This window comes from Ailuropoda melanoleuca, chromosome X (genome assembly GCF_002007445.2).
Source record: "Ailuropoda melanoleuca isolate Jingjing chromosome X, ASM200744v2, whole genome shotgun sequence".
NCBI lineage: Eukaryota > Metazoa > Chordata > Mammalia > Carnivora > Ursidae > Ailuropoda > Ailuropoda melanoleuca.
The window spans coordinates 42,271,961-42,292,936 of record NC_048238.1 but is presented as its reverse complement, the minus strand read 5'-3'; the positions used below and the strand labels follow the sequence as shown (position 1 = coordinate 42,292,936).

General features: G+C 40.4%; 1 protein-coding gene and 1 pseudogene across 4 annotated transcripts in view; one reads left to right on the top strand and one right to left on the bottom strand.

The window, feature by feature from the left end:
• Positions 1-689: 689 nt before the first annotated feature.
• The window catches only part of CCNB3 (cyclin B3), a 56,875-nt gene continuing 36,588 nt past the window's right edge, over positions 690-20,976 (bottom strand). The window contains exons 8-12 of one of the 4 annotated variants that reach the window (XM_034649500.1): positions 11,222-11,359; positions 7,268-7,423; positions 6,311-6,460; positions 2,525-2,655; positions 697-2,303 (exon numbers count right to left, since the gene is read on the bottom strand). In XM_034649500.1, the coding sequence (XP_034505391.1) occupies positions 2,231-2,303; positions 2,525-2,655; positions 6,311-6,460; positions 7,268-7,423; positions 11,222-11,359 (648 nt within the window). In that variant the 3' untranslated portion in view covers positions 697-2,230. Of the gene's footprint in view, positions 2,304-2,524; positions 2,656-6,310; positions 6,461-7,267; positions 7,424-11,221; positions 11,360-20,976 lie in introns of all 4 variants that reach the window. The other 3 variants (XM_034649499.1, XM_019798062.2, XM_034649501.1) reach the window with 3 other exon arrangements.
• LOC105237006 lies at positions 14,593-15,357 on the top strand (annotated as a pseudogene).

Sequence of the window (20,976 nt, the reverse complement as noted above, 5' to 3'; positions counted from 1 at the left end):
GAGAAATCATATGATAATTGTCTTTCTCTGCTTGACTTATTTCACTTAGCATTATCTCCTCCACTGCCGTCTATGTTGTAGCAAATGTTGAGAACTCATTCTTTCTGATAGCTGAGTAATATTCCATTGTATATGTGGACCACAACTTCTTAATCCAGTCATCTGTTGAAGGGCATCNTGTTGAAGGGCATCTCGGTTCCTTCCACAATTTAGCTATTGCGGACAATGCTGCTATGAACGTTGGGGTGCATATGGCCCTTCTCTTCACTACGTCCGTATCTTTGGGGTAAATACCCAGTAGTGCAATGGCTGGGTCATAGGATAGCTCAATTTTTAACTTTTTAAGGGACCTCCACACTGTTTTCCAGAGTGGCTGTACCAACTTGCATTCCCTCCTACAATGGTTGAATTGTATGATATGTGGATTGTATCTCAGTAAAACTGTTACAAATACATAAGGTTACAAAGAAAACCAATTATACTGATCTAGAGTCATCAAAATATAAAAATATATTCTTGATAAAGAATTAGATGTGCTTCTTTAATAAAGAACTAAATAACAATGTCCGGGTCTAATAGTTGTCTTAATTTTCAAGTAGTGATAAGTGTAAAATAAATTTTGAGACTTGCACAATGACAACAAAAATGATTGATGATTCCATGATCATTTCCAAAGAAGAACAGAGTTGAAAAAAAGGGGGGGTGTTATAATCAAATCAGTTCATTTTTTCCCTCTGATGAAGCTCCAGAATTAAAAAGCAAGTATAAGATATTTCCTTTCAGTGAAGCTGGAATTTGCAAGAGGGATTCCAGCCTAGTGCTTTCAACATGTTTACGCAAAGTTAGCTACGCAAGCTGAATCACTGCCAAGCAATTTAGACCTCTGGCTGTACCCTTTAGTCACCCTGCAAAGTAATGGAATGGGGCAGGAGGGAACCCAGTGATGTCTGGTCACCAAGGCAAAGCAAGTTTGGAAGGGAAATGGGAAACTGACACAGAGAGAAAGAAAGCACTAAGACATCTAAGGGCTCAGAGTTCTCTCCCTCCTGTCCCCAACCATAAGAGGTGATGTGACCAGACTAGCATGGGGAAACTGGGGCCAGAACTGGGGAGGTATTTTCCCCAAGAGTTCTCCATCGATTGTCCCCTCCACATTTCCACCCTCAGGACTGATGTTCAAAACATTTGACAAGTAGTTACCAATCAGCACAGACCAATCACAACAGCTGCCAGTCCCAGAACTAGCATAGAGTCCTAGAGGTCTTCTGCTGCGACAGACATTACTTACTGCAGTTGCTAGATTGTGGGGATGTCGTGGAGGTCTCAGAGGCAGGATTGAGGTAGTGGCTCTTCATCAACTGGCATAGAGTAAATTCAGCTCCTCTGGTAACAACTAAGATAGCTGTACCAGTACCCATCACCCCAAAGGTAGGATAGGGAGAGAGAGAGTAGAACCTCCTTAAGGCTTTATGAATGAACCTGGGCAAATGGTTGATGCCTGCATTCATGGGACATCTCACTGATTTCACAGGTGGAAATTTCTCCTCTTGACAGAAGATGAGGTCCAAAAGAGATTCTGGCATGCCACTCCAAGCAGCCTTTCAAATTGAGACTCTAGAAAGCTGCTTAACTATTAAAGTAGGGCTATATAGGGGTTAAAATCCTAATTCCCCATCTTTTTGTCACCCAGGAAGAAACAAAGAAAGCAAGCAACCTGAAATAGGGACCAAAGCATATTGGTCCACACTCCCAGCTGCCCCAGATCTGAACACTAAGGCTTGTCTGTCTGGTAGGGCTCTCTTTGAACTGGGCACCAACTCCTCAAGGATCCTCCTTGTGCAGACTCACCCTTCAATACACACCATAAATCAATTCTTCTTCCCGTGAAGAGAAAGTCTCCAACTAGAAAAGGAAACTGGATAACTTAGATCCTTGAGGCACAGGGAAAAACTGGGCTATCCATGGGGGTCCTGAGCAATAAAAGGGGACGTGAGCCCTTTTAACAACAAACATTAATTTTTTATTAAATTTCTAATCAAATACTATAATTTCTTTCATAAGAAGTTAAGTATTTACAACACTATCAATTTGAGAAAAGACAAACAAAAGAGTAAAAAACAAAGAAAAATGATCAAAAGACAAATTCAAAGACAGAATAAATAACAGCTTATTTCAATGGCTGCCTGGCCCTGGTGGCCACCGCCAGTGTGCCAACTCCTTAGCCTCAGACTTAGCCGTAGTTCAAAATCTCCTCTATCTTCAACACATCCAAGGGGGGGATTTCAGTGACTTCAAAGAAGACCCTGCGAAAGGAAAGGGGTCTGCTCAGCATAAAATAAGCCAAAGCAAACAGGGTCCATGGAATAAGTAGGACATAGGACTCTTGGTTCCCTATATTGGTTTAACCCTAGAGCAGAAAGTTAAGGTGAACAGTACTGAATCTTTCTTTTTCCTTGAGTGAGGCTAGTCTGTGCCTCCCCATGGCTGAGCACCAACCCATCCTCAACTGGAGCTTGGTACTTACTGGTGAGAATACTTGGAATGCACAGTCTTGAGCTTGTTGCAAGGACGCAATGTCAGCAGGGTGTTCAGCTGCTTGACCAGGGGGTGAAGATCAGAGGTCTTGTAGCCACTGTAATACTCCAGAGCAGGAGCCTGGAAGAAGCAACATGAACAGTGACTTTTCCCACAGGAAGCAGACCCTTCCTCTATCTCTACTATCCCAAGTCCAGACTTTGTATACATGATATAGGCAGAGAAGATAGTCAAACATTTCAAAAACTCATACAGCACAGACACGGACCAGTAAGTATAGAGTACTTCCTAGAAGACTAGGTTCTAGCTGCAAACTAACGGTACGGCTATCCAGATGTACCAGTTGGATATTAGCCCTGGTTACAGGTATTCATGTAAGCTGAAATCCACGAAAGAATCTAAGGAACATGACTGACTTTGTAATTTACTTACTCTCAGGTCAAGAGCCAATGGCCAGGCAAACCTCAAAACAAACTTGAGATCCCAAGTCAACAGAAAACAGGAATTTAAGGCAGTTCCTCTTCTCTGGCTCTAAGAGCTATCATTCCATGCATTTATTTTCTCATTCAATTTTAAGGATGCCTATTATGTGGCAGAAGTGATAGAGCAGAGTGTTTAAAAGCAAAGGTTCCAGAGGCAAATGGCTTGGGTTCAAATTTTATCTCCACCAACAGCATGGACTTGAGCCGGTTATGAATTTCTTGGTGCCCTGGTTTCCCACTATGCCAAATGGGGATCATTACAGTAACTGCATCATAGGAGTGAGTTAATACGTATACACAATGCACAACGGAACAGAGCCTAGCATAATGTAAGTGCCCAAACAAGGCTAGCTAGTATTAATATTACCACGGCCTGTGTAGGCTGCTGTGAATACAAAGATGACTAAGGCATTTGTAGTGGGGGAGACAGCCGTGCACACAGAGAATTACAGAATGTGTGGGAAGCTCTATGATGGAAGTGAGAATGGGACCCTGGAGAAACAGAGCAGCAAGACCCGTGAACTTTGGCCAGGAGAGTCACAGAAAGCTTTGTAGAGGAGGGCATATCTGCAGTGGGTGTTGAAAGTCAAGTGGGAGCTCCACAGATAAAGAAGAGAAGGTTTATTCTATAAGGCAGTGGTTTTCTAAAAGTGTCTTAAATTACTTTCCCTGAACTTTTTTTTTCTTTCCAAATATCTTATCTGGAAGCCCAAATATCCACCTGGAATTGGGGGTGAGAGCTAACAAGCCCACCAATTTGGGTCCCTTTACCTTTTACATGGCCCGGGAGATGCTTCTACAGGAATCCCGGGGCTCTACTGACTTTTGCTTAGAAACCACTGCCACAGGTAAAGGGCAATCATTGGCATGCTGAGCAGGGGAGTAACACACGGGGTGACACATTATATTGGGTGTGTCAAATAAGATTAATGGCCCCATTGTCCCTGCACAAGTTCGAGCCCCAGTGCTTCATCTTGACTATTATGAAAGCCTACTCACTGGTGTTCCCACTTTTATACTATCTCTCATTTAATTCACCTTCTATACTAAGAAACCAGTGCTGTTTCCAAAACACACAGAGAAATAGGTCACTCCCCTGCCTCAAAACCTTCCAATGCCTTCATATAAAGTGGGTCTCTCCACTGGGCATCAAAGGTCTCTCAGTCAGACTACACCCTACCATCTGGTCTCATCTCTCACCACTCCCTATTAATATATCCTCTGCTCTCTCTATAGGAAGTGCCTTATTCTGCCCCAAATACATCACTATCTTCTCATTGCCTTCACATCTGGTCAGTTATCATTCCCTCTACCTGGAATGTCTTCCCTCACAGGTTCCTACTCATCTTTCAAGACCCAACTCAAAAGTCACCTCCTCTGTGAAGCCTTTCTTATCCATAGAAGCAGTATACATAGCATAGGACTGTGGGGCCATACCACCTGAGTTCAGATCAGGGCTGCCACTTAGCTGATACTCACTGGTGCAACTATGCCAAGTGTTAAAACACAGAACTATTTCTATACTGGTTGACAGGCAGTTTGCTGCCCTGAGTCCCTCAGTTGTTCCCTCAGAACCTACTACATTTCCCCAGGATCTAAAGATCAAAGCCTGGCACAGCGTGGGGCCTCCAGGGCCACAGTTCCAAAACTATGACCACATCAATCCTGATTATATAGTAGGTATACAATTGGAACACTACACCTAATCCCCAAAGACTAACTCTGCCTCTCATTAGCAAAACATGGGAGTTTTTTTTTTATACATAAAGTAGGGATGATCGTACTCATCTTGTGAATATTAAATGAGTTAATACACACAGTGCTTAGATCACTGTCTAAGCACTAAATAAATGGTAGCCATTTTTTTCCTTTTCATCATCCTCACTGCCATTTACTGAATGCTTTCTCTATTCCAAGAAATTTTAGTATGAATTGTCTAAGTTCACACAACTGTTTAGAGCAGTCTTTCTCAGTACACAGAGGTTTTCTCAACAGTAGTGGCTGCAGGACTTCTAGGTTGGAGGGGCTTAGGAGTGAGTTTTATTTGTACTGAGGAAGGAGGCTTTAGGGGCCTTCCTCTTCAGAGAAGACCACTATACTATACCTCTGAGCCCCCATTATACACACGGATAGTTGCTTTCACAACTCTGGTTCTGTGCTTCTCAAAGTCTGTTCCAATGAGCTCTCTTGGGGGAGTAGGGACCAACCCTGCTGGAGGGACTGCAAGGGGCAGGGGTGGAATGGGGTCAGGTAAGAAGGGGGACCATCCTACCACCTGCTGCAACCAGAATTATTTCATATTAGTCTGTTTTACGATATTGGGTTTTCAAGTAAGCTTTCTTTGGAATAAAGAGTACTGTGACTAAGATAAATAAAACAATTAAAAACCAATGCTGTAAAAACCCTTTAAGGAGCCAGGTTCCTAACACGTTGAGAGGTCAAAGAATTTATAACTATGGGTAATTGGCAGTTTTATCACTGAGTTTCCCATGACCCTACTTTACACCTTCCTCCTGAATTGACCCTGTGTTTTCTTGTTTTTAATTGAAGTATAGGTGACATACAATACTACATTAGTTTCAGGTTTATAGCATAGTGATTCAACGTTCATATACATTATAATATGCTCACCATGATAAGTGTAATCACCATCTGTCACCATACAACGTCATCACAATGTTATTGACTATACTCCCTATGCTGGACTTTACATCCCCTGACTTCTTTATTTTGTAACTGGAAATTTGTACCTTTTAATCCCCTTCACCTATTTCACCCTTGCCTCCACCCTCTCCCCTCACTTGTTTGTTCTCCGTATTCATGAATATATTTCTGTTTTGCTTTTTTTTTAATTTAAGATTTTATTTATTTATCTGAGAGAGAGCACAAGCTGGGGAAGCAGCAGATGGACAAGCAGGCTCCCTGCTGAGCAAGAAGCTTACTGCAGGGCTCAATCCCAGGACCCTGGGATCACGACCTGAGCTGAAGGCAGATGCTTAACCAAATGAGCCACCCAGGTGCCCCGTTTTGGTTTTTTAGATCCCACATATAAATGAAATAATACAGTATTTGTCTTTTTCTGACTTCTTTCACTTAGTATAGTATCGACTAGGTCCATCCATGTTATCACAAATGGTTAAGATTTTATTCTTTTTTTATAGCTAAGTAACATTCCTGTGTGTGTGTGTGTGTGTGTACACACCACATCATCTTTATTCATTCATCCAATGGACACTTAGGTTGCTGACTCTGTGCTTTTAAATCTCTACCCCGTGCCCCCAGCAAGTGTTTACCCAATGTCCGAGCTTCTTCATATACAGGGCCAGGAGGAAGGAGCCGGCAGCTAGCTTGGAAGCCCTCTCCTGGACATAGTCGTATTCCTGCAGAGTCATCTCACAGATGAAGCGGGACAAAGTCAGTGTCTTCATGCTGGCACAGAGACACTAAAGGTAGCAAGAAGACTGGCTCAGCAATCAACTCAGAAAAGCAGCACCTAGCAGAAGTCCCGCTGTACCCACTCTCTCCAGTTACCCCACTTCAGGCCTAAATGGCTCTCAGGCCTGAACAATTTACCTCTCTTGCTACCATGACTCACACTAAAAACCCTACCCCCAAAATCACAGAATCTTTCAGGCAGGGATTCTGAAATCAGCTAGTGGGATTTGCTACCTTTAGAGTTTTTAACCAAATTATCAAGTGTCCTTGTGGGACCCTCCCCCACCTCCCCTTTCTTTGCAGGTTATCCTTTGAAGAGCCAAGGCCCTCCAACTATAATTCTGCACCTGGCTCCACCCTAGAAATATCCCACACTCCAAAATAATTTCCCTTTCCTTGTTCGAATCTTTTTTAAAAATTATAACCTAAAACACACACATAGTGAAAGTACACACATGTACTTGTAGAATACAATAAATAATTATAAAGTGACCTCCCCTATAACCAATACTCAGATGAAGGAAGAGAACTTTACCAGATCCCCCCAACTTCACATGTGTCCCTTCCTGATCAAAGACTCTTTTTCCCCTCCCCTACACTGCCTTCACTTGAAAACATAAAGGTACACCATGAAAATCTTCAATTTTGTTTCCCCCCCCCACTTCATAAAGATGGTCAATCTAGGAGGGTGGATTGAAGAAGACATTCCCCTGCCCCCCACTGCCTTTCCCTTTTCCTACCATTCAAGCAGCCACTCTGGGTATGGAGGAGACCGACCCAGTAGTGGGAATGAGGACGTGCCTCCTCCCTCTTACCATAGCATATCTGCGCAGGAAATGATAGGCGATGGGAATGTTGATATCAAATTTGAGAGTTTGCAAGATGCTGATTTCCATGGTGAGCATCTCATCTCGCTGATAAATATCATCACAGATGTATAGGAAGTCATCCACACAAGGTGGGCAGGGCTCCTATGGGCAGAGAGGAGATAGTCATAACCAGGCAAAGAGAGCCCACTCCTCTCTGCTTTGAGATAAAAGGCACTGGGGGAAAAAAAGTGAAAGACAGGATACAATAACATTTCCCAGCATAAACCTTCAGGGTAGCTCTGAGAGTAAACTCCTGGTTGATTTGAGCGGTCCATCTGAAAAACAAAATCAGAGACATAGGAGAGATCTGCCCCAAAACTGCACCGCTGGAGAGAGAATCGGGCCTTGTGGGGTAGATTCTTACACTGTTCAAAGTGGCATAATATGGCACAGGAACCCATAGCAATGATCTCTCTTCTAATGAACGAAAGCCTGGAATGGGAAATCTAAGTCCTGCTCTGGGGGAAGGGAGGAAAGACCATAAAAAGTGGAGCTAGAGATGGAAAATAAGCCAGCACTTTGTTTCCCAGTCTAAGAAACGAACAAGGATGTTTGGGAGGTGGCCCTACTGGGGTAGCAGGCAGTGGGAGACAGGCAGACAGGCACAGAGAGAGCCTAAGCAGAGACTGAGGACTGCAGAGGTGGGGAGGTTATGCTCGGGGGGCTAGACCAGGAAGATCCAGACCAGGCCAAGGGTAAGAACCCCTAACCAGGAATCACCTTAATATGTTCTTCCCTCTGCAGGGTGAACCTTAGTTTGGGGGAGAGGACTAGGAAGCAGGAAGATCCCCGAATCTTTTATCCAGCTGCATCTAACTGCCCACCCCAGCGTCCTTCCCACACCTTTCTCTGTCTTTCTATTTTGGGATATCAGACTAGACCAACCCTCTAGTTTTGCAGACAAGGAAACTGAGGCACAGAAAGAGGAAGCAAATTGCGCCAGTTCACACAACAACCTAGCAGCAACACCAGGGTAAGGAACTCTCCATTCCTTTGCCCTACTCACCAGTGGTTCCTTCCTTTCTTCTCCTCTCATACCATCTCCACACCTCCCCTTGCAAAAGTCTTTCTATACTTCTCAATCCTGTGAGGGGAAGACACCCCTTCTCCAAAAAACATAGTGGGGGCCCTTCATACTGATAACCAGAACAGGGGTACTCTTGGTTCCCAGATTTGCTAGGAAGTGCCTCTTTGTACTCTGCTCCTCCTTCTGCTGTTGGCCAGGGACCCCTAACTTCTTTTTAACCCTCTTGAGGCTGAGGCATGGAGGACTTAGTACCTTAGTACTTAGTACCTTGCGCTAAGCTACAAGGATGGCCCTAAGTAGGAGGAGGAAAGAGGAGGGAGGGGGAGAGGGAAGGAGAGCAAGGAATGAACCATGGAGTGTGTATGTGATCAGGGAAGGAAATGAGCCAAAGAGGGAAGCAGCAAAGGAGGAAGCAAGGAAGACAATGAGAGAAGAGGAAGGGAGAAAGGGAAGGAGGAGGCAAGAGAGGAAGGAAGGGACAGAGGGAGGAAGTGAGTCAGGGAAGGTGGATAGGAGGGAGAGAGCCAGGGGGAGAGAGAGAGGGAAAGAGGATAGAAGGGAGCAAGTGATAGTGGGTGGGAGGAAATGAACACTCCAGAGGAGAGGCAACAATCAAGAGGGGGAGCTTGGAGGGAGCAGACAGTGAGGGGGAACAAGCGAACCAGGGAGCAAGTGAGTAGGGAAGGAAGTGAACCCAAGAGGGAAATAGTGAGGAAAGGAGCAAGGGAGGGAGGGGGAAGAGAGAGAAGCAGCAAGGGAAGAAGGAGATGAGAGAAGGAAGGTGGGAGGCAGCTAGAATTAGAGGGAGTCAGGGTGCCAGGGAGCAAGAGTGGGAGGTAGAAAGGGAAGGAGCACGTGAAGAAGGGAGAGAAGGAATGAACAGAAAAGGGAGGAGGGAGGGGATGGAAGAGGGAAGCAAAAGACCGGGAGGGAGTGCAGCATGAAAGGAATGAGGTGCAGAGTGAGGAGAGATGGGACAGAGGGAAGAGAGTAAAGGAAGGGAAAAGAAAGGGAAGAAAGGAGTAAGGGAGGGAAGGAAGGTGGGAGGGAAGAGGATGGAATGGTCCAGAGTGAGGGAGGGTGGTGGGAGGGGGAAGGTGGCAGGAAAGGAGACATAGAAGGAAGGATGGAAGAAGGGTGGGAGGAGGGAAGAGAGGGAACCAGGAAGGGTGGGAGGGAAGGAGTGATACAGGGAGGAAACCCAGTTTGTAGTGAATGAGTATACAAGGCAGGGATGGAAGAATGAAGGGAGGGATGAGGGATGGATTGAGAGAAAGGCTGGAAAAAGGAAGGGAGTTAGGGAGCAAGGGTGGAAGTGAAGCAAGGAGGAAAGTGAAGCAAGAGCTGCAAGAAAGGAAAGCAAGTAAGAAGCAAAAGAGGGACGACTGGAATGAGGGAGGGAGGTAAGGATCTAGGAAGAGAGTGAGGGAGAACAGGAGGAAGGGAGGCAAGAAGCAAGTGAAGAATATAGCCGGGGAGGGAGCAAGTGAGGGAGCACAAAAACAAACCCACAGTTCTAAAGCTCTCTGAATTCAGTAAAAGTTGCTACCTCTCTGCTTCTAAACCCTAAGGTTTCACACAAATAGCCTATCTATGGAAAAATCACAGTTGAACAAAATCAGTTAGCATCTGAGGAAGAGGAAAGAATCAGAGAAATTAGATGGATTATGGTTATGAAAGAAAGTCCAGCGGGGCACCTGGGTGGCTCAGTCAGTTAAGTGGCTGACTCTTGATTTCAGCTCAGGTCACGATCTAGGGTCCTGGGATCAAGCCCTGCTCAGCGGGGAGTCTGCTTCAGATTCACCCTCTCCCTCTGCCCCTCCCTCCAGGCTAAGGTGAATGGGTAAATCTTAGAGAAGAGAAAAGAAGCGAAAAGAAAAGCCAGCTTATTTTTTTCCAATGCATAATTATTTACTGTACATATTTTTTTATGTTTTTTTATTATATTATGTTAGTCACCATACAGTACATCCCCGGTTTCCGATGTAAAGTTCGATGATTCATCAGTTGCGTATAACACCCAGTGCACCATGCAATACGTGCCCTCCTTACTACCCATCACCAGTCTATCCCATTCCCCCACCCCCCTCCCCTCTGAAGCCCTCAGTTTGCTTCTCATAGTCCATAGTCTCTCGTGTTTCATTCCCCCTTCTGATTACCCCCCTTTCTTTATCCCTTTCTTCCCCTACCGATCATCCTAGTTCTTATGTTCCATAGATGAGAGAAACCATATGATAATTGTCTTTCTCTGCTTGACTTATTTCACTTAGCATTATCTCCTCCAGTGCCTACTTACTCTTATAATGCTACTTCAGAAATAACTTTTTCACCCAGACTCGCTACCATCTGTACCAGGCCACCCATGTTCTCTTAAATGTCTCCAGCACCCAGGTGTGGAACTGCTTTCTTATCTATGCAGTTCAAGACTCCAGTAGGTGGAGATGAAATTGGTGGAAGAAAAAAAGAGTGTGGGGTGGGCAGAGAATTATGGATCAGAAGGAAGATTTACGAAGAACAATGTATTTAACTAGGCACATGCCCACATACACACATCTTCAAAGAAAAAATGAAAGAACCCTGTGGACGCCAGGAAACAAATATACCACCATTGCCACCCAATACCAGCGTCCCGGCTAGGAAAGACTGACAAAAAAAGGTAGGAAATATTATTTGTGTGTGTATGTATGTAATAACACACACACACACGTGCACATATATGCAAATGTAAATGCATGTGTGTGTATACAGGTAGATGATACATACACACATATACATACATATATGCACATATATGCATACAAATACATACATATATATAGGACTTGGATAGAAACTTGATTAATTTTCTCCAGGCTCTATGAACTCAAGCTCACCTCAAATTTTGCTGCAATCAGAAACGCAGTGCAACCAAGGAGTTGTAGCTTGTCCCTCTTGCATACTACCTCCATAAGGTAGTGATCCACCAGTTTCACTGCCAAGTACAGGGTATCGTGACTCATCTCAAAGGTCATCTGGAGAAATACACAAACAGGAATCTGCCATACTGTTCCACACCAAGGCCGCATCCAATAGATCTAACTACCTGGTGTGTGGCATTGAGGACAGTGGAACTACCAGACCTGGCCAGCCAAGACTCAGCTATGAATGCAGGAACTGCTTCAGCTAGGTGTCTGGCTAGATCTCCTGTGCCTTTGAGGACCCTGATATTATCCATCCCTACACATTTAGATGGATGATCAGTCATAAGTCAGAGAGAGATGCTCTGCCTTCTCTAGGAGCACCTTGAATGAACACACCCTCTCCCCTTGATCTCCAATACTTAGAGTCTTGATTTCCCACTTGCTACTACATTATACAGTGAACTCCCCCAAAGAGATCATGTTCCTTTACCTCTAAAATACGGAGACCCGTTTATTAGTTCATTCATTCATTCATTCGTGTCTCTTCCCAATTAGATACGCCATTAGAAGATATGGATTGGGAGAAAGTACCAATAGAACCGTTTGGAAGTGAGCTGAGGGACTGGAGAAGCCAGAATGAGATTAAAGCATTAGCAGCATAATCCTCCTTCCCTTTTTTTCTCTTATCTGCCCTTGCCTTGCCTTCACCAATTCCAAGAAACCACCTCCTATAACTCTAGACCACTGTTAGTTCTGGCCCATATGGTATCTTTGTGCACATTAGAAAAAAAAAGTGAAATCTTTGGGTGAATGCAGCCCTGCAGGCACACATGTTATCAAGTAAATGATACCTTTACATGAATCAGCAAAAGGTACCCCTGCCTCAAGGCAGAGCAGCTCCACAGCCAGAACGTACAGCTTGACAAACGGTATGAGCTGGATTCCATCGCCCACTTTCGTCTTGCCGAGAAACCTTGTGTGGGCACAATCTGCACTGAACCCAGGGGTCCTACCCGATCCTCAGTGATACTTCTTCCTCTCAACCCCTTAGGTTCTTAGATTCAAGAACAATAAAATCTACACTAATCCAACACCTCAACCAATGCAGGAATCTTCTCTTTAATGTCTCCACCCAGTGATTGCTCAGTTCCTGCTATAGAACCTCCAAATACAGCCTGATCTCTCTTTGAATGGTTGTAATGGAAAATTCTTCCTTATACTGAGTAGAAATCACCTTCCTGGTAAGATTTGCTTACTTCCTTGGGCCTCCTTTTATGTAGACTACTCTTATTGACTGAAGCCTAGATGTCCAAAAAGTAGGCCAATAAGAAGCATTGGAAAAATGGATGGTTATCAGAAGATGGCGAAATACATCAGTTTAGCAATAGATGCATTAACTTTCTGAATAACATTAATACCAAGAAGTTGTTCTTATTGTTCCTGGGATATGGCCTTGGATTTTCTCAGAAATCCATCCTTATCAGTTTCCTATTGCAATGTAATAAGTTACCGCACACTTAGTGGCTTAAAACAACATGAATTCATTATCTCACAGATCTCAAAGTCAAAAATGCAAAACGGGATTCACCGGGCTAAAAAAAAAAAAAAATCAAGGTGTTAACAGGGCTGTGTTTCTTTCTAGAGGTTCTAGTAGAAAACCCTTCTAACTTCTACAAGCTGCCCACGTTCCTTGGTTTGTGGTCCCTTCCATCCTCAAGGCTAGCAATGACCAGCAGAGTCTTTCTCTCCCTGCCTTACTCTCTGCCTCCCTCTTCCACATTTAAGAACACTTGTGATTACACTGGGTCCACTTGGATAATCCAGGATAATCACTGTATCTTAAGTCTGGTTGATTACTATCTTAATTCCAGATTCTATTTTTATTTCCTTTTGCCATGTAAAGTAACATATTCATAGATTCTGGGAATTAGGATGTGAACATTTTATTCTTCCTACCACATTTTCCAAAGGAATGTCATAAGAAAGAGATGGAGAGAGTTCATGCAGATAAAGGGTAAGGACTACCACGTTAAGTATCAAGAAACTGAGGTCAAATAATTACCAAAAAAAGACAGTTAGAATGGCAACTGGCAGTTCCCTGAGGATGATACCTCTGTGAGTAAATGACAAAGCCAATGCTTACATAGCCTCTTTCCAGTAGCTCTCATAGGCACTTGGCCACCCATGTAACACGTTGTTATGAAACGGTTAGCATCTAAAGTGTGGGTAATATCTGAATGAACATTTGAAAATTTGGAGTCAATAAATATTCGAATCAGCAGCAGTATCAGTGATAGCAATCCTCCTCCTGTGAACGTAAGACAGTACTCTTCTAACATAATTCTACCACTCAGGACTACATAGAGCAAGTCTATTTGTTCTTGTGACAGCCCTATAGCTACTGAAGACAGTTATCGTGTCTCCTATAAATTTCCATTCTAGACCATAACTTGACTTCCTGTAACGATTCTTTACATGATACGGTCTTCTGTCCCCTCAGCATCAGGCTCCAGATGAGGAGCCTGACTTTGTGCCAGTTAGAGAAAAGCGGCAGTGCTCTAGATAATTCAAGCAGCTACAACAAAGAAGCCCTTCAGCACTGTAGCAAGGTTCTCTCCCTCACAACTGCCCTTGGCGAGCACACCCTTCTAATTCTTCATAAACGATTATGCTCCTTTTCTAGGGATGGTTAAGAAGGAACAAAAAGGAATAAATAAATAAATACATAACATAAAGATTACTCTTAGTCTCAAAGGAGGAGACAAATTTGACAAAATTTATCTCAAATTCCAAAACTCAAAGACCATCTTCTGCAAAGATGAACAAATGGAGAAAATTACCCATTTATATGAAAAAGAACAAGTAATTTTTCAAGAAGAAATGTTCTGAGAAACCAGAGCAAGTGTCTACTTATGAAACCTTCTCACTTCAAAGAACTGAAATAAACTTAAAAAGTATACTCTCAACAAGATCTGAGAGGACACTGAATCTGTGAAAACAGAACACTCTGGGATCCAGAATGACTGGTTTCTGATGAAAAAGCAATTACTTAATTAAAAAAATGTAACAGAGGAAGTGAATAGTACATTCAGTTATGACAAAAATCAAATCAATGATTTCAAAGGCTGCTTCAAGAAATTCTCCCAGAACTGAGAGGTAACAGAGAGTTGAAGATAATGGATGAAAACCTGAGACACAAGAACAGATTCTGGAGATACATACGCGCGTGCGTACACACACACACACACACACACACACACACACTCAGGATGAGATAAGAGGCCAAAGAGAAATAATAAATGATAAAAATTTCTCTGAGCCAATCTCTCCTCTAGCCATCCAAGATGCCAAAAGGAAAGAAGGCTAAGGGGAAGATGGTGGCCCCCACCCCTGCTGTTGTGAAGGAACAGGAAGCCAAGAAGGTGGTCATTCCCCCATTTCAGGGAAGGTCCAAGAATTCTGGCATTGGACAGGACATCCAGCCCAAAAGGGACCTCTCCCATTTTGTCAAATGGCCCCTCTACATCAGGCTGCAGAGGCAAAGGGCTATTCACTATAAATGTCTAAAAGTGCCTCCTGTGATTAACAAGTTCACCCAGGCCTTGGACCACCAAAGAGCTACTTAACTGCTTAAGCTGGCCCACAAATACAGACCAGAGACCAAGCAAGAGAAGAAGCAGAGATTGTTGGCCCAGGCTAAGAAGAAAGCTGCTGGCAAAATGGATGTCCCCACTAAGAAGCTGCCTGTCCTTCAGGCGGGGGTTAATACTGTCACCACCTTGGTGGAAAACAGGAAGGCTCAGCTGGTAATGATTGCACATAATGTGGATCCCATTGAGCTGGTTGTCTTCCTGCCTGCCCTGTGTCAGAAGACAGGGGTTCCCTACTGCATTATCAAGGGGAAGGCCAGGCTGAGGTGTCTGGTCCATAAGAAGACCTGCACCGCTGTCGCCTTCGCACAGGCTAACTCAGAAGACAAAGAAGCTCTGGCTAAGCCAATTACAATGACGAGTATGATGAGAGGCAACATCCTGGGTCTAAAGTTGGTGGTTCGCATTGCCAAGTTAGAAAAGGCAAAGGCTTAATAACTGGCCACCAAACTGGGCTAAGTGTATGCTGTTGAATTTTCTGAACATAAAAGTAATAAAAAGTTACCTTTCAAAAAAATTTTCTGAGCCAATGAAAGATAGAATCTTCAGACTGAAAAGACTTACAATATACTGGACAAAATTAAGGAAAACATATCTACATCTAGAAATGTAAAAAATAATTATTTGTAGGAAAGGTAATGTATTAAACAATAATTATGGCTAAAAGTCTCAGTTATCTTGACTAAAAATAGAAGCAGGAATAAACTAAAAGTGTGCAAATTATCTCACCGTACTTGAGAGGCAATTAATAGATCAGGTTCACTAGAGAGGCTGATTAAATAATGGGCTGCATCCATCTAATAGAATATTATGCAACACTTTAAAAGAATAAGGTAGATCTATTATTATATGGAAAGAATACTAAGACATTCTTAAAAAGCAAGATACAGAGCAGTGTGTACATGACTCATATAACAAAAATATCATAAAACCTATTCATTAAAAAGCTGCATTTTTATGTGCACATATGCCTATATGTGTGTACATTCATGCATTACTCATAAAATTTAAGATTTTTAAAGAATGGGTAGTCAAAACTTAATAAAAGTGATAACATACACACAAAAGGATCTGGAAGGTTACACACTAAATTATTTATAGTTGTTACCTCTAAGAAATAAAAAGAAAACAGATGATTTTATTCATATACATATATACAAATATATATGAATACATACACACATATTATAAATATATATTAATTTTGTAGTTAAAAAATTGTATGGGGCAGAGGGTTTAAGGTGAGACGGAGGAGGTGAAGAAATGCCAGGAGAAATTAACTAAACAATGATTGTGGATGGTTACCACCTCGCTCTTAGACTGTGATAAGCAGAAAAATAAATTAGCATATAAATTATATAATTATTAAGTCAAAATTAATTGATATAATGATCTTTGTATTCTATAGAGAATACTTACTTTCTACAAACATCAGTGAATCATTTATAAAAACCCATTATATCTGAAGCCATGAAGAAAATCTCATTAACTTAAGAAAAACAGAAATTATCATTCAGGTCACATTCTCAACACACAATACAATAAATCTAGAAATTGGCAATAAAAGGATAAACCAAGCAAACTAAAGAAAAGAAAGGCATTTGAAAAAAAATGCACTATTCTTAAAGAAAAAACAAAACCTAGGTCAATGAGGAAATAAAAATTGCAATCACAGATTATTGAGGAAAAAAACAAGATAGCTACAACTCTACCTTTCAAAATTAATGGGATGTAATCAAAACTGTTAAGTAGAAGAAAATGTGTATTTTTAAAGCTTTTATTATGAAGCCAGAAATAATTAAAATAGACTAAGCACGCATTTTAAGAAGCTAGGCAAAACAACAAAATAAGTTAATAAACTAAGAGTAAAATAACAAATATGAAAGCAGATGTCAATAATTTTTTTTAAGATTTCATTTATTTATTTGACAGAAAGAGAGAAAGAGTGTACAAGCAGAGGGAGCAGGAGAGTGAGAAGCAGGCTCCCCGCTGAGCAGGGTGCCAGATGTGGGGCTCGATCCCAGGACCCTGGGATCATGATCTGAGAGAGGCAAAGGCAGACGCCTAACAACTAAGCCACTCAGGCGCCCCAAATTTTTTAAAATGGAAAAGTTATACATATATATCCATGAGCTCGTTTTTGACCAGAAAACTGAATGAAACTTTTCAAGGAACACTGAAGACAGTATGCACATGTGTACAAACACATGAAAGCAAGCTAACGTACCACACACATTTTAAATGAAAAAAGAAATAATTACCAAGAATTATAAAAGAATACCATGTACAGTGTATGACAGTAACTGTGAAAAACCTACAAAAGGGATGATTTTTAAAGAAGATATAAACCACAAAAATGACTCCGGAAGAATAATAAATCCTTAGTAGGCCAATAATCATCAATGCTATTAGAGTCATCAAAGAATGACACACATAAATGGTACCATGCATCAATAAATTCATAGGCCAGTTCACCAAGGAAAATAATTCCTGTGTTAAACTTAGTACTACAGGAAAATTTTTCTAATTATGTTAGGCTAGAACAGTCCTAGTACCACAATTTAATAAAGACAGCACCAAAAACTTACAAAGGAATCTTATTTGTGAATATAGAAGCAAAATTTCTAAATAAAGTATAAGCAATCAAATTCAAGAGGAAATTAAATAAACTGTGACTAAGTTCAGCAAAGTAGATGAATACAAAATAAGCACAGAAAAAATATTGTTGGGGCGCCTGGGTGGCACAGCGGTTAAGCGTCTGCCTTCAGCTCAGGGCGTGATCCCAGCGTTATGGGATCGAGCCCCACATCAGGCTCTTCCGCTATGAGCCTGCTTCTTCCTCTCCTGCTCCCTGCTTGTGTTCCCTCTCTCGCTGGCTGTCTCTCTCTGTCAAATAAATAAATAAAATCTTTAAAAAAAAAAAGAAAAAGAAAAAATATTGTTTTCTCAATATATGAATAAATTCAAAAAATTAAAGAAAAAAGGATAACATTAAAAAAAATTCCTCAATACCCAAGAAAAACCTTTCAAGTCAGTGAGACCAATATGAAGAGAATCTTTTAAAACTCAAAATTATAAAAGAAGACCTGGTAACTAAACAGATATAACTGGCTTGGAAAGTTTGATATTGTGAAATCTGTGAATTCTCCTGCAATTAATCCCAACAGGCTATTTTTGAAAAGTTGACAAAACTATTCTACAGCTCACCTAGAAGAATTAATGTGTGAGAACCATGAATATTTTGTAAAATAAGTAAAGAGGCAATAAATGTGTTACAAACCATAATAATAAAAACAGCATACTACTGATATTAAAATAGACAAACGTACTAAAGAGAATTGGAAAGACCATAAACAAACCCAAGTATATGTGATTATAGATTAAGAGGGACAAACTCCCAGTTATAAAACAAGTAAGTCACACAGATGAGAAGTACAGCACAGGGAATACAGTCAATAATATTGTCATAGCGCTGTATGGCAATAGATGGTAACTACACTTATATGGTGAGCATGGAGTAATGTACAGAGTTGTTGAATCACTATGTTGTACATCTGAAACTAATATAACATTGTACGTCAACTTTACTTCAATAATAAAAAAAAATATGTCATGTTAAACCAGTGAATAATGAAAACCAATAAATTGTATTAGAATAACTGGATAATCATTGGGGGAAGGTATAAAGGTGCTGACACCAAAATCAAAATAAATTCCAGAAAAAGATTTAAATGTGAACATGAAACTATAAATGTTCTAGAAAAAATTCAGAGACATTTTTATACAATTATGACTGGATAAGACTTTTCTAAGCAAGAAACAAATCTTAAAACCATAAAGAAAAAAACTGACGGACCTAACTACTTAAAATGCCAATGCTACTGTACATCAACTTAAAAAAACACATTAAAATTTTTCATTTATCAGATGGCAAAAATATAACACTATTTTGGTAAGATTATGAGAAAATCACTTTTCTTTAGTATAAGTACAATGTGCTATTTCAGAAGGACAGTGCCTGTATGTACAAAACTTCTAAATGTGCATTGCTTTGATCTAATACTTCTATTCCTAGTAATTTAATACAGAAAAACAACAGTACAATTATGAACAACAGTACAATTATTCACTATAGGGTTATTTCTAAGAGCAAAATTTAGAAATAACCTAAATGTCCATTAATAGGGGGTTGGATAAATAATGACAGTTGAAGAACAGAACACTATGTAGTCAACATAAATGATACAGAAATATGTCAATTTAACTGGAAAGATGTCACAATTACATGAACATTGTTACATGAGAAAAAAAACAAGTCACAAAACACTATAAAGAGGATATAACTAATCTTCAATGTGTATGTTCCTAGCAGATTTTCAAAATACACAAAGTAAACAATGACAAAACTGAAATAAACATACAAATTCACAATTATAATTGAAAATTTCAGTACTCTTCTCAGCAACAGAATTAGTACAGAGAAAAACAGCAAGGATAATGAAGAAATTAATAACATTAACCAACTGGATCCAACTGACATTTTCTCAAGTGCATCAGAAACATTCACCAAAACAGACCCTTTAAAACTTTTAAAGAATTAAAATCATACATAGTGTTTTCTTTGACCACGATGGAATTAAACTAGAAATTGATAACAGAAAAATAATAGCAAAACTCAAACACTTGGATATCAAACGACAAACTTCTCAACAGTCCAAGGATCAGAGAGAATGTCTCCCAAAATTTGTGGCATGCAGCTAAAGCAGTGCTTAGGGAGAAATTTATAGCATTAAATGCTTTTGTTAAAAAAGAAGAAGGGTCTTAAATCAATAACCTAAGCTTCTACCTTAAGAAACTAGAAAAAGAAGAGCAGATTAAACCCAAAGCAAAAGGAAAGGAAACTATAAAAACTTGGAGCAGCTACCAATAAAGTTGAAAACAGAAAAACAGTAAGAAAATGAATGAAATGAAAACCTGATTCTTTGAGAAGATCAATAAAACTGATAAACTTCTAGCAAGATTGATAAACAAAAAGATGACACAAATTACCAAATATCAGGGATGAAAGAGTGAATAATAAGGGAATATGGACCAATTTCTTGAAAACCACAAACCAAAAGTCACCTGAAATGAAATAGGTAACTTGAATAATCTTATACCATTAAAGAAATTATATACAACTAATGAATCATTGAATGCTACAACAAAAACTTATCATGTACTATATACTGGTTAACTGAACATAAGGAAAATAATTAATTTTAAAAAAAGAAATAATATTCTTAGTTAAAATCCTTCAGGAAAAAGAAAAAAAAATTCAGGCCCAAATAACTTCACTTGTGAATTCTACAGAACATTTAAAGAATAAATAACATTAATTCTACACATCTCTTCCAGAAAATAGAAGAGGGGGATACTCTCAAATTATTTTATGAAGTCAGCATCATTCTCACACCAAAACCAAAGACAGTACAAAAAAAAATACTACAATGTCCATCATAAACACAGATGAAAAATCCTCAACAAAATACTAGCAAATAAAATCCAGCAACATATAAAAAGAATAACACAATGGGACCAAGTGGAGTTTATCCCAGGAATGAGGCTGCTTCAGTATTTGAAAATCAATCAATATAATCTACCTTTAATAATAATAATAATAATAATCTATCTTTAATAATCTAAAACAAATAAACTATATCAACAGATGCAGGGACAAAAGCATTTGACAAAATTCAACATCCATTCTTGATAAACATACATCGGCAAAGCAGGAATGGAAAGTAAATTTCTCAACCTGATCAAGGGTGTCTACAAAAACTCTACAGTTAAGGTCATACTAATGGTAAAAGACTAACTGCTTTCTTCCTAAGATCAGGAACAAAGCAAGGTTGTCCACTCTCACTGTTGCTATTCAACATCATAATAGAAGTCCTATGCAGTGCAATGAAACACAAAAATGAAATTAAAAGCACGCATATTGGAAACAAAGAAACAACACTGTCCCCATGTGCAAATGACGTAATTGTCTATGTAGCAAATCTCAAGAAATCTATAAAAACAACAAAAGAACTAAGA